At 43.6% G+C, this 15,030-nt stretch overlaps 1 protein-coding gene across 1 annotated transcript in view; it reads right to left on the bottom strand.

The window, feature by feature from the left end:
• nat10 (N-acetyltransferase 10) overlaps nucleotides 1-14,043 on the bottom strand; it is a 15,097-nt gene extending 1,054 nt beyond the window's left edge. The window contains exons 1-26 of the mRNA XM_072695408.1: nucleotides 13,927-14,043; nucleotides 13,627-13,755; nucleotides 12,928-13,019; nucleotides 12,655-12,826; nucleotides 12,403-12,525; nucleotides 11,795-11,856; nucleotides 10,744-10,858; nucleotides 10,563-10,670; nucleotides 10,243-10,376; nucleotides 10,056-10,149; nucleotides 9,333-9,431; nucleotides 7,893-8,029; nucleotides 7,265-7,389; nucleotides 6,219-6,369; nucleotides 5,839-5,935; nucleotides 5,638-5,754; nucleotides 5,033-5,134; nucleotides 4,775-4,849; nucleotides 4,311-4,427; nucleotides 2,764-2,897; nucleotides 2,615-2,663; nucleotides 2,423-2,513; nucleotides 1,240-1,350; nucleotides 987-1,159; nucleotides 654-773; nucleotides 58-156 (exon numbers count right to left, since the gene is read on the bottom strand). Coding sequence (XP_072551509.1) covers nucleotides 58-156; nucleotides 654-773; nucleotides 987-1,159; nucleotides 1,240-1,350; nucleotides 2,423-2,513; nucleotides 2,615-2,663; nucleotides 2,764-2,897; nucleotides 4,311-4,427; nucleotides 4,775-4,849; nucleotides 5,033-5,134; nucleotides 5,638-5,754; nucleotides 5,839-5,935; nucleotides 6,219-6,369; nucleotides 7,265-7,389; nucleotides 7,893-8,029; nucleotides 9,333-9,431; nucleotides 10,056-10,149; nucleotides 10,243-10,376; nucleotides 10,563-10,670; nucleotides 10,744-10,858; nucleotides 11,795-11,856; nucleotides 12,403-12,525; nucleotides 12,655-12,826; nucleotides 12,928-13,019; nucleotides 13,627-13,740 — 2,811 coding nt within the window. The 5' untranslated portion in view covers nucleotides 13,741-13,755; nucleotides 13,927-14,043. The remainder of the gene's footprint in view (nucleotides 1-57; nucleotides 157-653; nucleotides 774-986; nucleotides 1,160-1,239; nucleotides 1,351-2,422; nucleotides 2,514-2,614; nucleotides 2,664-2,763; nucleotides 2,898-4,310; nucleotides 4,428-4,774; nucleotides 4,850-5,032; nucleotides 5,135-5,637; nucleotides 5,755-5,838; nucleotides 5,936-6,218; nucleotides 6,370-7,264; nucleotides 7,390-7,892; nucleotides 8,030-9,332; nucleotides 9,432-10,055; nucleotides 10,150-10,242; nucleotides 10,377-10,562; nucleotides 10,671-10,743; nucleotides 10,859-11,794; nucleotides 11,857-12,402; nucleotides 12,526-12,654; nucleotides 12,827-12,927; nucleotides 13,020-13,626; nucleotides 13,756-13,926) is intronic.
• Between the last annotated feature and the right edge of the window lie 987 nt (nucleotides 14,044-15,030).

The following is a 15,030-nucleotide window of genomic DNA, read 5'->3' as shown; positions in this document are numbered from 1 at the left end:
CAAAATCCTGGGGTGGATTTTTGCTTTCAGAGCAGCTTTTCCATAAAAGAACATTACCAGATCTTCGTGCAGTGGGCGAACAGTTGGCTCCAGGTTAATGTCTTTGACTGCAACCATCTGTGCCTCAACTTCTTTTTCTTGTAGAGTGTTTAAGAACTACCATAAAAAAGTAAAAAAAAAATTAAACAATACAATTTTGCAATGCTCAGTTTTAAGCCTGAATAGTAATCTGATCCCGACAGAAAAAAAAGTATGAACATATTTAAAATTGTATAAATACACATTTAAGAAAACAACAACAAAAAAAATGCTCTGAAACGGTCTGGTAGAGGACCATCTTGCGTGTTTGGGTGGTTTTTAAATCAGTAGGTCATTAGCAACATTTATTTTACAAAACAATAGACACTGATTAAAGGTAATAATCAAAACTGACTAATTATAACAACTTTGCCTGTGATTTGCTCTATACCACTTCTCCACACTATAGTTTGTAAAGCTCATCCAAACAGGTGTATAATTAGCAACTGGGGAAGTCTCAGGGAAGTCTCCCTGGATAAAAATACAGCCCTAAACCTTCACAAGCTTTAAGCATAAGTATAGCCACTTTCTGTTCAGTCATAACTTGTCTATGGTACCATCGTTAATGACCTCACCTGTACCACCTTACGAATGAGGCGGTTGAAAAGGCCCATGAGCTGAGAGCTGGGAAGCTCAATTTCCTTTTCCAGGTCATCTACAGTCTTGTGCTGCAGCCCAATACCCAAGAGCAGAGCCTGGAAGAGGGGTGAGCAATATAAACTTAGAGCAAAACTCAGACACCTCTAAGAAAAAAAACCTTCAAAGCAAGCACACACTTCCAAAAGGCGACAAATCCAGATCCAAAGTCACAATCCACCCTTGGCTGCAGCAGAGCCATTCAGGCAGTTGGAAATCAGGCAGGGTGGAATTTTTCTTTCTGGACCTGGATTTACCACCTTCACACTTACAGACTGAGCAGCAGAAAGTGAGATCTCGCCCAGCTGTTTGAGGAAGAACATTCGGGCGACAGCAGGGACCATGTCCATGATGAGATGATAGTCGACCATGTTCCTGGAGTACATTTCCAAACGCTTCAGATCGTACGGGGTGAACTGGGCAGCTAACTCCATGCTGCTGAGTGCTGTGATCAGAATAAAACACAGTTATCCTGGTTCTCTGAAACACCAGAAAAGGGCTGAATTAAGAGATACAGATTCATACGTGCTGGGCTGTCGTCCTTGATGTTCTTGTTCTGTAGGATGTTCAGGGCTGAAGTAGAACTAAAGCTGCTGAACTGGTACGAGAGGAGAGAGAGAAAACGCCGACGGAAATCTGCGGAAAAGAAGAGTCCTCAGAGCTGCTTTTCAGATGCTGCATCCTGTTCTTAGACCCAATTATGCAAGTTCCTTAATGAGACCTCAAAAACATCAAAATGTGGGTAACAACTGACCACCTAGCATAAACCATCTGGTTAATGCTGTCTGTCCCTGCTGGCTCTTCTCCTCCCCTCCTGGATCTGTTCTGTCCTGTAGAGTTTAGCTCTAATTTGACTCTAATCCAACACAGCTGGGTCCGGATTCACAAAAGTCTTAAGAAAGAAATTCTTTTTAGATGTGCTTCTTTCCTAAATCATTCTTCAAAAGATGAACATTAGTCTGATATGCTGGAAAGATGCTTTTCATAGTCCTAGATCTGTAGGACAGGAGTTGGGCACCTTTGCCATAATCCAAGGCAGGACCTACTTTCGGACCAGTCTAACGTGGAAATCGGGAAGGAGAGTATAGGGTGAGAAGATTATGGAGGGTGATTTGGCAGACAGATTAAGACCTTAGGCTATAAAACTGCCTTCTATTAGAGGCTCATTTACATCAAACTTTTTGCTGCTTCTTCTCATTCTCAACATACAAAGCCCTACATGGTGCATCTTACTCATTCCCAAAGTTCAGAGCCTTTTCTTATAAAGGCTGAAACCCATCTGTTTAGTTTAGCTTTTGGTAAATTAATGTTCCCCCTTAGATAAAGGTTGTAGGTCCAGGGGTTCACAGACACAGGGAATTGTAATATACTGAGATGCTGGAGATGTACTTTTTTTACAGTCCCCTCTACCTGCGTCAGATCAGCTGCCACCCACCTGTACGACCACCAGGCTCCCCCACCACCACCCTTCACGGCCCCGTACCACTGCTGCTGAAATATCTACTTTATGGAGTTCTAAAGTCACTAAACGTTAGTTCATGACCTCTTAAGTGCAAGAATTTGATGCAGAATTCTTTGGAAGTGATAATGCTAGCTTTAATTAGCATGTGTGTTAGCATTGGTTAATATGCTAATAAGACAACACCATATTCACCATTTGTGTCGGACACAGATGGAATAAAGCAGTCTGTGCAGTGAACACACTCACCTTTCCAGAAGGCCGGCAGCCACGGTCCCGCTGTGTCCTCAGTGTTTAGCTCCTTTAACATTACACAGGAGTGCTCCCCCGTCAGGTCATTCTGAGAGTTACAACACAGGTTCACACAATGGAATCAATGAAGTCTAAGATCAGGACTAATTCTAAATTTCATAAAACAAAAACAAAGCTCTTCATCCTTACTGGAGTTTGTCTTAAATAAACTGGAACAAAGCCAGCTTTCTTCCAAAACCTGCAGATGAAGAAAAGAGAAATTCAGCAAAAGGTTGCAGGGCATTACTGACAATCTGTTTCTGTAATGTGTGTGTGTGAGTGCCTGCAATTGCATTTACTTGAGCAGCTGTGGCGTGAGACCATACGACACTCCCAAGTAGTCCAGCCGCTCGGCTCTCCTCTCATTCAGCTTCAACAAGAGAGGCGGCAGATCCGTCCGAGGAGACACAACCTCTTCCAAGAGGCTGACAGCCTAATGTAGGAAGGAGAAAGAGAGGGAGAGATCACAAGATGTCAGACCAGTAATTTATCTCCTGTACATCACCTCAATGGATTTGAAATGAAGCGATCAAGTATCACCCTCCATATTTACAGGCTCATACAAACTACTGACTTCACATTTAGTAAAGGTTTATGTGAAAATCGTGGCGATGCAAGTGAAGGAGGCCATCATCAGGCTGAAAAACCTCAAACCGACCAGACAGATCACAAACTACAGGAACAGTCAAAACAAGATTTGTTCTAGTCGAGTTGAGAACACTCAGGTCTAGCTGAAACACTATCTGTGCTGTTGTCTTTAGCCTGCTAGCTAACTCACACCATATCACCAATTCACTCATCCATTAAAATCCTCAAATTCAGGTGTTCCAATCAATTCCATGGCCAAAGGAATATAAAACCTAGGCATGCTGACTGCCTCATTTGTGAAAGAATGGGTCTCTCTCACGAGCTCAGTGAACTCAGTGATCGGGCGCCACGTGTGCAACAAGTCCAGTCATGAAATTTCCTCACTACTAAATATCAGCTGTCAGTGCTATTATAACACAGTGGAGGCGATTGGGAACGGCAGCAACTCAGTCACGTGGTCGGCCACGTAAAATGACAGAGCGGGAACAGCGGATGCTGAGGCTCATTGTGCACAGAGGTCGCCAGCTTTCTGCAGAGTCGATCACTACCGCCACTGGACTCTTGACCAATCACGCTTCTCCATCTGGCAATCTGATAGACGAGTCTGGGTTTGCCGGTGGCCAGGAGAATGGTACTTGGCTGACTGCATTGTGCCGAGAGTAAAGTTTGGTGGGGGGGGATCATAGCGTGGGGCTGTTTTTCAGAAGTTGGGTTCGGCCCCTTAATTCCAGTGAAAGGAACTCTTAATGCTTCAGCAGACCAGGAGATTTTGGTCAGTTTCATACTCCCAGCTTTGCAGGGAACAGTTTGGGGACGGCCCCTTCCTGTTCCAACATGACTGCGCTCCAGTGCACAAAAGCAAGGTCCATAAAGAGATGGATGAGCAAGTTTGGTGTAGAACTTGACTGGCCTGCACAGATTCCTGACCTCAACCTGATAGAACAGCTTTGGGATGAATTAGGACGGAGACTGCGAGCCAGGCCTTCTCGTCCAACATCAGGGTCTGACCTCACAAATGTGCTTCTGGAAGAACGGTCAGAAATTCCCATAAACATAAATAAATAAATCATATTAAACCCTATGGATTAAGAATGGGAGGTCACTCAAGCTCATACGTGTGTGAAGGCAGGCGAGCGAATACTTTTGGCAATACAGCCGGTCGGCAACGGCTCTTTTCTTGCAGACTCTTATATTAGACTTTCACCCAAATCATTAAAGGAGCAAGTGTTCCTCAGTGCAGGGTCTGTGTGAACGTCACCTCGCTGCTAACAGAGTTGATGGCGCTGGCAGTCGGCTGTTCCTGCTCATCCAGTACAGGAAACTGTCCCTTATAGTAGAGCTGCAGCAGCTGCAGAGCACGGCTCCCATAACCCATCTGGTAAAGAAACAAGAAGTTAATCCAGACCAAATTCTGTTCATCATTATTTAACAGTTTTTGCATTACATTAAAGTCTATTTATCATAATTCATTTTAGTCTATTTTACTCAGATGAAAATGGCAAACAGTTTTATAGTCAATAAAATGACCATTTACAATAAAGGTGTAACTTTTGATTCCCTAAAGAACCATGTCTGTAATAGAGAGAACCTGTTTAAACAAAAACGGAACACAACTGGATGATGTTCAGAACCCAGTTATCTTTAGGGACTGGAATTTACTTTTCTCACAGTTACATTATAAAGGCTTCAATAGCTGAAGTCAAACTAGATGGCACAGCTCACCCCCTGATAGTCTGGGTTCACGGCAATACGGACCACCCTTCCCCCAGAGAGGCTGCCAAACTCTGCATCTTGAAACTGAACGAACGAACACACAAACACACACACACACACACACACACACACACACACACACACACACACACACACACACACACACACACACACACACACACCTGAAGCACGGCCATTTCTCGACAATTTAAATAAAAAATGAAACGTCGAACAATGACTGATGATGAAGTTAACATTCTACAACACCTGCTCCGACACAGTCCATGGGATAAGGTCCCCGGATGCCTTCTTCCCTCTGGACAAGCTACTGAGGATGGATTGACGTGAAATCTCTCCCTCTAGACACACCTTTAAAGGAAGAAGAAACGATATGATCTCTGTGATTTTGGAGTTATAGAGCGGGGAAAAGTTCTCTTTGCACACTTTGGGCCGTTAACATCAATCAAACAAACAAGGAGTATTGTTGTTTACCATAGATTACCCAATGAGGTCAGCGTTCTTTAGTGGTCTTAGGGTTAGGGTTAGGGTTAACCCTAACCCTAGATCTGTTTCTAATAGAACACCTTTGAGATGTGGTGGACCAGGAGATCTGCAGCGTGAAAGTGCTCCTGATAAATCAGCAGGAATTGCATAACAATTGTCTCATCAAGAACCAGAATTCCAACATTTCTGGGAAGAACATCTTAGGTGCAATACTAATCCATAGAGCAGCTTACTTTAATGATCTTAAAAAGCATCCGTTAGTTAAAGACTAAGATTTAACAGTCAAATCGCTTTCATTCCACATGACTTGATTTAGAACAACTGAAGAATTATTTTTATTTTTCCCAAAGCAAGAGTAACCTGTATACCTGCACAACTGCCAAGACCTCCGGCAAAGAGTTATGTGTTGGTGAAACAGGAGGCAACAGACAGAAGAGGTGATGAGCTGGAGCATCTGAGAGCAGCTGCAGGTCATTGGGGGAGTTCTGTATAAAGAAATCTACAGTGAATGCACATTTAATAAGACCCTATGTAGAGACAGACTGTGGAGTCAGAGTGGAGACACTCACCTTATAGTGAGACGCTACGTAGAGGGCCATAAGACGCTGGAGGAAGGCCTCAGAGGCTTTGTGGTAACAGAATAAAGTGTCTCTGTTGACGTAGTACCTGAAATTAGAGGCTAAGGAAGAACAAACTGATGCACTGAAGGAACAGCTAATCACAGAGACACCTGCACGTCTTCCAATCCGTCAAAACTGTCAAAATAACACAATGCTGCAGTTAGGCAGTCGTGCATCTAAGCAGGAAAACTCACACACACTCACACACACTCTTACACACACACACAACTTAAAGTTGAAACTCTGCCCCAGAAAGAGAGCTGCTCTAAGAAATCAGTGGAGGACCAGCATTGCTCCGATAGCTGTGAACTCCGAACTCTGTAGGATACAGGTCACAGGTTTCAGGCAGGGGACAGCCGGAGATGATGTGAGGCACACTCAGACAGTCCAGACACAAAAGTTCGTTCAGCCACTTTTCTACAGGGTCTCCTGGAGCGTATCGGATGGACTCGTTGAGGGACACCTCATGGAGGGAGCGTGCTGCAGAGAAGGGTTTACAAATCAGTCAAATTTAACTGGACTTTAAATGCACTTTCACTTTGCAACGCAATTGGCACCAATTTCAGACTCTGATTCACAGAACAAGGAATCAGTCGTTTATGCTTTTCAGTTGCAGGAAAACCTAAATAAAGCCTTTGGAATTACCTGGATTTCTGCACTGACCCCAATAGCTAATTGGCAAGAGGTGTTTCAATGAAGGAGAGGAAATTAAATAAAGGCACACAAACTCTGACGGTTCCTCTTAAGAAGACTGTTTAGCGTGAACCCTGCCTCGATACAAATAACTTTCAGAAGACGCGTTTAAGAGCTGCACGAATCTGGAAAAGGCTACAAACCACCCAACGTTTAATGCAAAGGTTGGTGCTCAATAAAACACATGACCTGTACAGCTGTGTGTTATTAGTAAGATATTCTTGTCAGTCATTGGGACTTACGATCAGATCACATCTTATTAGGAACTGATGCAGAAACTCTCACTTTTCCTGCTGTTAAATACTATAATCAGATTATTTTGTGTAACAGCCAGAACAATCATGTTTCACAGTATGCAGAACATAACAGCATAACTACTTTGAGATTATAATTAAAACAGATAATTATAGCAATTAATAGAAGAGACCAAAATGACACTGTTTATTAATAACTGAACTGCAGAGTGGAATAAGAAAGATATTCTATTCTATTCAATCATGCCCAGGTTGGCATCATTCTAGAGGACCTCTAACATAATTCAAATAAATAAAAGAAAAAAAAAAAACTTTTACGAGCCTATTCTGATCTTTCTGAAGTTTTTTGTCTTTTCTGGTTTATCTTTATAGGACAGGGAAATGAGACACTGGGACAGTTCAGCTAATACAGCTGCAGTTTCAGGTACCTGCTGCCAATCTGGCTGTGCTGGTGGTTCTGTTCTCAGCTGAGAGACTCTGCTGGCTGTCGGAGCTTTGCTGCCTGAGCTGCTGAATCAACTTAAGTGAAAGTGAACGTCCTGTCCCCTCATACCTGCACAAAGATGAACAGCACACGCCTTGCATATGATATTCACTGCCACTGTTTACCACTGAATAAAAAGATCAGCAAAAATGAAACAGATCTTTTTTTTCATACATTTCAAAGTATTACCATTACACACACTCACACACACACACACTATTTACATTTCTATATACTGTCACTGTCGGGCTAAACCTTACATCTCCAAAACAGCAACTTCACAAGAGGAGGAAGAAACGTTCAGTGGAAGACGATGTAAAATGGTTTTATTCCAGATCATTTTGGAGGATTTCTATTGGTCCATTCAATATAAAGCTGTCAGATTCACTTTTTGTCAAAACATGAAAAACAACAAAAATGGGGCTGAGTTTTTTTGTTTGACAGTGACGATATACTCAAAATATTCCTTCAATCAGGTTTTCTTCAAAATGACAAAGCCGGACTAAACACCAGCCTCTACACACAGCCGTCTGTAGCTGCACAACTGCAAACATGAAACTTGGTATACTGACCCATTGATTGTAGAAGCCATGAACACAAGGTAAGGCCCAAGCAGTTTCTTCACCAGGGGCAATGGAATAGCAGCCGCTTCATCAATGACCACCAACTCTGCCTGACCCAACTTCACAGCATCAGCAGGATGGATGTACTGTAGGTCATAGCTCAGGTCAGTATTAGGCCAAGGCACCAACAGCACAAGTGACAACCCACAGCTGTGGTCAGAGGTTTACATAAACTCATCATTAACCTGGTCAACAAAGTGTTTTTAAGCATTTCTCTGAACAGCACTTTTCTGAATTCAGCACAGGGTCCAAATTAGAGCCAGGCAGTATATGATAAATGTTGTTATGGTGATACAATAACCCTTCTGATCATATGGTGGAGACTGTTCGTGCTTAATAAACACTGATCAGCTGCAGCCTTCACTACTAAGTGTGATTAGACTGGTTTAATTAGATGAAGAGCAGCAGAGGATGAGTATAAACCACTGTATTCAGTACAGGAGAGGATCTGAATAGTAGTTTATAAGAATCTGCTGCTACTGATGTGTTTAGTCTGTGATTTATTTGATGTATCGCGATAAATACAGAGTATCGCCAAAAAAAGTCTTTAAATATCGTAAAAATACTATTTCACCATATTACCCAGCCCTAGTCAAAATTATACATCCAGAGTCAGAAGTATGCAAACAGCACACCTAACAATGTTAAATGTCTCTTAGGAAGTTGCACCTTAACTAGACATTTCTGATAGCCCTCAAAAAGCTCGAGGCAGAAGTCCGGTGGGTATTTGATCACTCTGCGTGGTTGAACCGGCAGAGGTTGATATCTGTCACAAAGTGACAAAACTTCTAAAAACAGTCCACATATTTTCAATATGATTTTTCCAAAAGCTTACAGTTCATTAGAGGCCTGTGCCAGGGTGGGTCTTGATGTTTCTGACCCAGGATGTTTCTGCACGGATGATATTCTGGTTCTTGACCATGGCAAAGTGGCTACAAGCCCCACAAACTCACACTGACCTCCAGCTGTTTAAACTGATGATCTTGGAACCGGCAGTTGTTTAGAAACCCTAACCCTAAAAAAGATCTTCCTGATTTAAACCTGCAAAGACTTTCCCATTGGGCCGTCAAACAAATCAGAGCTATCCATTTTATTATTTAAGTGGACAGAGGAGCAACCAGCCGTAGTCAATCATGATCACTAGCAGGAATATAAAAGAAGCGCCTTTACCTAAAAAAAATCAGCTTAAAAACCATCCAGGCCCAGACTGCTGCTACACTAACTCCCCACAAGAACTACAGAACCAGTCTGGAAAATCCAGTCCATGTGCAGCTTCTACATTCGCTGCAAATTCCGTATCTCTCAAAGGTAAACTTCTGACCTACTTACACACAGACGCTTCTCTGCACTGTATAAACAATCCCATCAGAAGAGAGGCAAGATGTGTACCTGAATGGTCTGTCGATGTTCCTTGAATATGTTGACTCTGACCACAGCTTTATTGAACTCAGGGTTTAAAGACTGGATAATTTCATAATCCAGATGTTCCTGCCAGGAAAAAAATAAACACCAAAAAACACTGCGGATTAAACTCTCTTAACAGTCCATCCATTCTGACATAAATCTAACGTGCAGTTCTTTACATTATTAGTCATTGTGTTTTTATTAGTCAGTGTGTACATTGTGTACATTATTAGTCAGTGTGTTTTAATACTCTTTGTGGTTTGGTCCATCAGTGGTCTTTCACTGCAGTAGACACACAGCATTATGCAAACATGCCAGGTAACCTTTGGGAATCCCTGTTGTAACACAGTAACTCTGTAGTACAGTTCAGTACAGTACTCTGAGACAGAGGTTAGTAAATGCAGATGGAATAATTGGCTTCCTAGCAGTTAAACGTCCCCAATCTCTAAGAGATATCATCTGCAGGCATTTGTCTTAGCCCTTAAAGCAGAAAGTCTTTCGAGACTAGTGTAGCACCACTACAAGAGACATTCTACACCTCCATCAAAACCATCTTTTCATACTTAATCCAAGCTGCTGGACTGCAGGAGAAAAATCACAGATGTTACAGGACTAATGCCTTTAACACGGGATCTACGCTGTACACTGTAAGCTATACACTTCTTATGTGAGGACTGGCTCAGAAAGACACATGGTGTGAAGTATTACCTGATACTGTAGGGCGTCAAAACCTTTGAATATGAACTCAAACAACGTGTGCAGATTGTCTGGACTGGGGGACGTAACAAAGATGTTGGAATACCTGCAATATATATCATGTAGTTTAATAAGCAGTTTTAATCAAACGAGTGTAAAAGACGCCGTAAGCTGCTACACCGTACAGAATATCACACACCCAAAGGCAACAGCTCCAGCTACAGCCAGTCCCAGCGCTGCAGACTTGCCCCGGCCTCTGGCGGCAGTGAGGGCTACAGTGCTTCGCAGAGTCTTTTCCGATATTGCCTCAATGAACTTTAGCACAGCTTTTGCCTGGAAATCAGACAACTTCATTAATAACAGCATCTTTCTCCTCTTCTTTTAAACATCAGACACACAGATCCTACCCATCCAATGGGAACAAGGTCTGCTGTCAAGAGAACACTACTCAGACCCAATGTTCATATTCACAGCCTCTTACAGACTCTTATAGAACAGTTCCAGTTCTTTGGGGTATACCTGGTCCATGGTTTTGCAGCAGTCTACTAGAACACCCACTGGTTGAGTGTCCTGCAGGGATTCCTTAAGGTCTTTCAGCTCCTGTTCCCGTGGCGATTGACCATCCTCCTGTAGGAAGAGACACAGGTCATGGAGAACAGCCATCCACGTAAACAAACACAGAATTCTGGACAAAACATACCTGGTTTTTAGGTGGAACAGGTTTGATGTTTGCGATGTGCTTGGAGATTGGCAGAACATTGAGCTGGTCATCGATAACCACACAGGTCTTACAGGAGGACAGAGACAAGATAAACCTGGGAGGATTTATTAATAAAAAAAATTAATTAATTAATTAATTAATTTAATAAAAAAAGCAACAGTGGATTAATATTAAAGTCTTCTGCTTTCGCTCAGCTGAGCCTTTTAGGTAACATGACTGACCAGATACGCCTCAGAAAAGACCAACTTCCTAACCCATCCTCACCCTCTTCTATAGGGGAACCATAGAAGCATCCTAAGCAGCTGCATCACTGCCTGGTTTGGGACCTGCACAGCCTCTGACCGCAAGTCCCTCCAACGCATTGTGAGGACAGCTGAGAGGATCATCGGAGTCTCTCTCCCCTCCGTCATGGACATTTACACCACCCGCTGCATCCGCAAAGCAACCAGCATTGTGGATGACTCCACCCACCCTTCACACAGACTGTTCTCCCTCCTGCCATCAGGAAGAAGGTACCACAGCATCCGGTCCAACACGACCAGACTCTGCAACAGCTTCTTCCCCCAAGCCATCAGACTCCTCAACACAACTCAACTTCTGAACTGATATCTTTCTGGTACACGCACACACACACACACACACACACACACACACACACACACACTCTCTCACTCTCTCTCTCTCTCTCTCTCTCTCTCTCTCTCTCTCCAACCATTTACCCCAGATAACATGGGAAGCATTTTTTGCACAAGCATTTGCACTAATAACTTTACTACCTCACTGGACTCTATTTATCGCACATTGCACAACTTGCACACTACAGTCATTATTTATTATCCTCTGTCTGTACTGTGTTGTGTTGTCTGTCCGCACTTGTTTGTTTGTGTTGCACTTGTGTCTTGTATGCACTGTCTATGTTGCACCATGGTCCTGGAGGAACGTTGTTTCGTTTCACTGTGTTCTCTGTATGTAGTTGAAATGACAATAAACCCACTTGACTTGACTTGACTTGAAACATGATTTTACACACCTTTCATTAAACCGCCCGACAACATCCTGATGAGCCTCAGTCCGGTAGCGTGAATGGACATCCTGACGAACATCACAGAATCACAATCAGACTCTTGGGTCGTTAGCATACTACACTTTTTGTCCGGACCAGGACCGCTTGCTCCACGGGTTTGGTGCATTTGGTTAAATTTGACAGCTGTTTTCGAGCACGGAAGCGGCCCGGAGATCGGTGCTCTGGGCCGCTTCCGTGCTCGAAAACAGCTGTAGAAGATAATAAGATGAACATGGATTTACTATAAGATAAGATAGTCCTTTATTAGTCCCGCAGTGGGGAAATTCCCAGTGTAACAGCAGAAAGGGATAGCAGGACACTCAGTTACAAAAATTTGGATAAATTTACTTTTTTATCCTTTTTACTTTACTTTTTTCTTATTTAACAAATAGCGCTCATAAGTGACATTTGAAAGTGTGCGATCGATACACGATTTGTATAGATATCTGTGTAAAAACAAACAAGTGAAAATAAGCCTTCCTCCCAATTGAACCAAAAATCGGCCCTGGGTGTGAACCTGTGTATTCGGGGCAAGAGTGAAAACACAAACACAGACCAACCAATCAGCCATTTACCATCGTCATTGTATAAAGCTGCTTCAGTGAGTTCATGGTCCTCAGCAAAATCACCACAATGCCTCCACCTTCCACGGTCTCAATAGTCCGAGCCAGGAGATTGGGAGTCAGGGCCTCAAAGTCCTTTAAGATAAAACATATATATATATATATATATATATATATTACACACACACACACACACACACACACTAACATCAATCCAATGTCAGAGGGTTTGATTACAAACAGAAGTCAGATAATATGACAAACCTGTAGGACACACATGCCGTAGGTGTTGCCGAGGATTTTGTGGGTTTCGCTGTAGTAGCAGTAGCGGATGTTGGTGGCAGCAATGAACAGCTCGAAGGGGTCGTCCTGCTTCAGGTTCAGAGTGCCTGTTTTGATCTTTTTTTGCAGCTGCCGCATCCTCTTCTTACGATTACTGCAAACGGAATCAGTTTTGAGCAGAGGGCCACGAAAGCCTGCCTTCTCCACAAGGAGATCAAAATCAGAAGGACGCTGAGAAATCTTCATGAATCATACCTGCTAAAGCCGAGCTCCTTCTTATAGCACCAGAGGACTGATGGCCGTGCTCGCACCGTAGCTTTGGAGAGCATATGATGCAGAATAACAACCTGCAGAGTACCAGAGAACAAGAGCGGCGTAGAAGTTTTACAAAAGGGGCAGGAAGAGCTGTAGAAACGGTGGAGGTAGTGATGTTCAGATCAGCGCTGACATTCCTAAACCTGACACTCATTCGCCAGAAGGTGAGAGGAGCAGCCGCAGTGAGAACGCTTCAACCTTCAGAACACAATCCATTTAACATACAAGGGAAAGTCCAAGTCTGTGACTGTGACCACTGACCTCACCCAATTACCTTCAACTCTGGAAAAAAGACCACCGACCCATTTGGATCAAGATCTGTCTCACATCTCAGAAACTGGACAGACACTTACCTGAGCCCACCCTAGAGACTCAGTTCTGTAGCAAGTAACACCGGACCGGAACCCCAAGCTAATGGGGCAGTGGAAATGGGTCTGTGCCATTAGTAACTACTGGTCACCACCAGGATCCAACAGAAACCTCTAATGGTTCACAGCAGTGGTTCGAGACCCTGGTTCTGGAGATTTTACACCCCACCTTCAACTCTGAAGGTGCTGGGTCAGGGGCACTGAGCTGAACACTAGAATGTGCCAGGCAGGGGGTTATTTTTACAGAAGGGTGAAGGTTTAAGGGACCTACCTGGTCTCTACCGTGATCCCCCACAACCACGAACATCGTGCGATGATGGAGAGCGACTCCATTTTCGATCTGGACGCGAATTCGATTATCGACCTTCTTCCGAACCGTCGCCATGCTGCTGTCCAGAAGCTGCAGCAGAACACAGGTACCGATTAGAGGCTCTGCGGCACAGCAGGGGGCAGAGCAACAAGCAGAGAACTACTGATCATGCAACACACACACACACACACACACACACACACACACACACACACACACACACGTATATAATGTCATATGAATGCACTAATCTATATTCACCGTTTAAACCATAGGGAAATGAAGCCGATCGGTCGGAGAGGCTGTCTACAATCAACCGGAGCAGTTCATCACACACGCTGCCCAACTCACGTGGAACCACAGCGCCCTGTGCGACGTCAGAGCTTCTGCGACTGCGAAGAGAAAGGACCCGGTGTTCTGCCGAGTGGTGCTAACCGTCGAAATGTGCTACTGAGCGGCTCTGCGCATGCGCACACGCTCTGGCGTTTAAACGTTTCCGTGTTTTAAAGCTGATCGTTTATTATAAAACTTCTACATAAAAGTGCTTTCAGTGATCCGAACACTTCACATCATCTGATCATACACACGGATCTGATGCTGTTCAACTGTCTCAAGAAGTTTATTTAACAACAAAACAATAAAATAAACTAAAATCCAGTTAAAAGTATTAAAGCAGGACTGGATGGTTCTGATCATGGAGGGATGAGTGAAAGGGCAGATGATGTTCATAGACGAGTGAACTGAACTGAGAGATGGATTTTAGGAATTTTACAGATGTGAGTTTAAGCAGTTCCAAATCTCCAGTTTTATACAGAAATCAGAAACACATTTCCACTCTATCCACTAGAAACACACCCAGCACTTTCAGGAGCTCCACACTACTCCTGGGCAGACCTCCCTGCTCTCAGACCAGCCTCCACTCTTCATGGATTTCACTAGAGTTTTGAAACAGATGTTGGAGCAGCTTCACGCTGTGACTCCCATCCTGCTTCAGCCCAAAGCTGCTCTATTGGACCAGGCGACAAGTTTTGCTGCAACATGGTGGCTCATCACCCTGGACCAAGGGATGCCAGTGGTCAGTAACAAAACTTTCAGAGATGATTGGTTGGTATTAACGGCCCCAAAGGCAGGTTGGCTTGTAATTCTGACCCTACCATTTTTAGTGGCTCAGCAGAAACCCAGGTTAAATCCGACCCAGACTACATTTTTAGTCTTAAACTGTCCAGTGTTGGTGGGCCGGTGCCCACTGCAGCCTCAGCTTTCTGACAGAAGTGGAACCTAAGCTCCAGCTCCAGTTAGTTAAGCCATTTACTTTGTTCATGAACAAGACATTCATCTGCAGAACTCTAGAACTTGTGCATCACT

The sequence above is a fragment of the Salminus brasiliensis genome, chromosome 13 (assembly GCF_030463535.1).
Source record: "Salminus brasiliensis chromosome 13, fSalBra1.hap2, whole genome shotgun sequence".
NCBI lineage: Eukaryota > Metazoa > Chordata > Actinopteri > Characiformes > Bryconidae > Salminus > Salminus brasiliensis.
The sequence above is the reverse complement of the archived record's forward strand: the minus strand, read 5'-3'. Positions and strand labels throughout refer to the sequence as shown.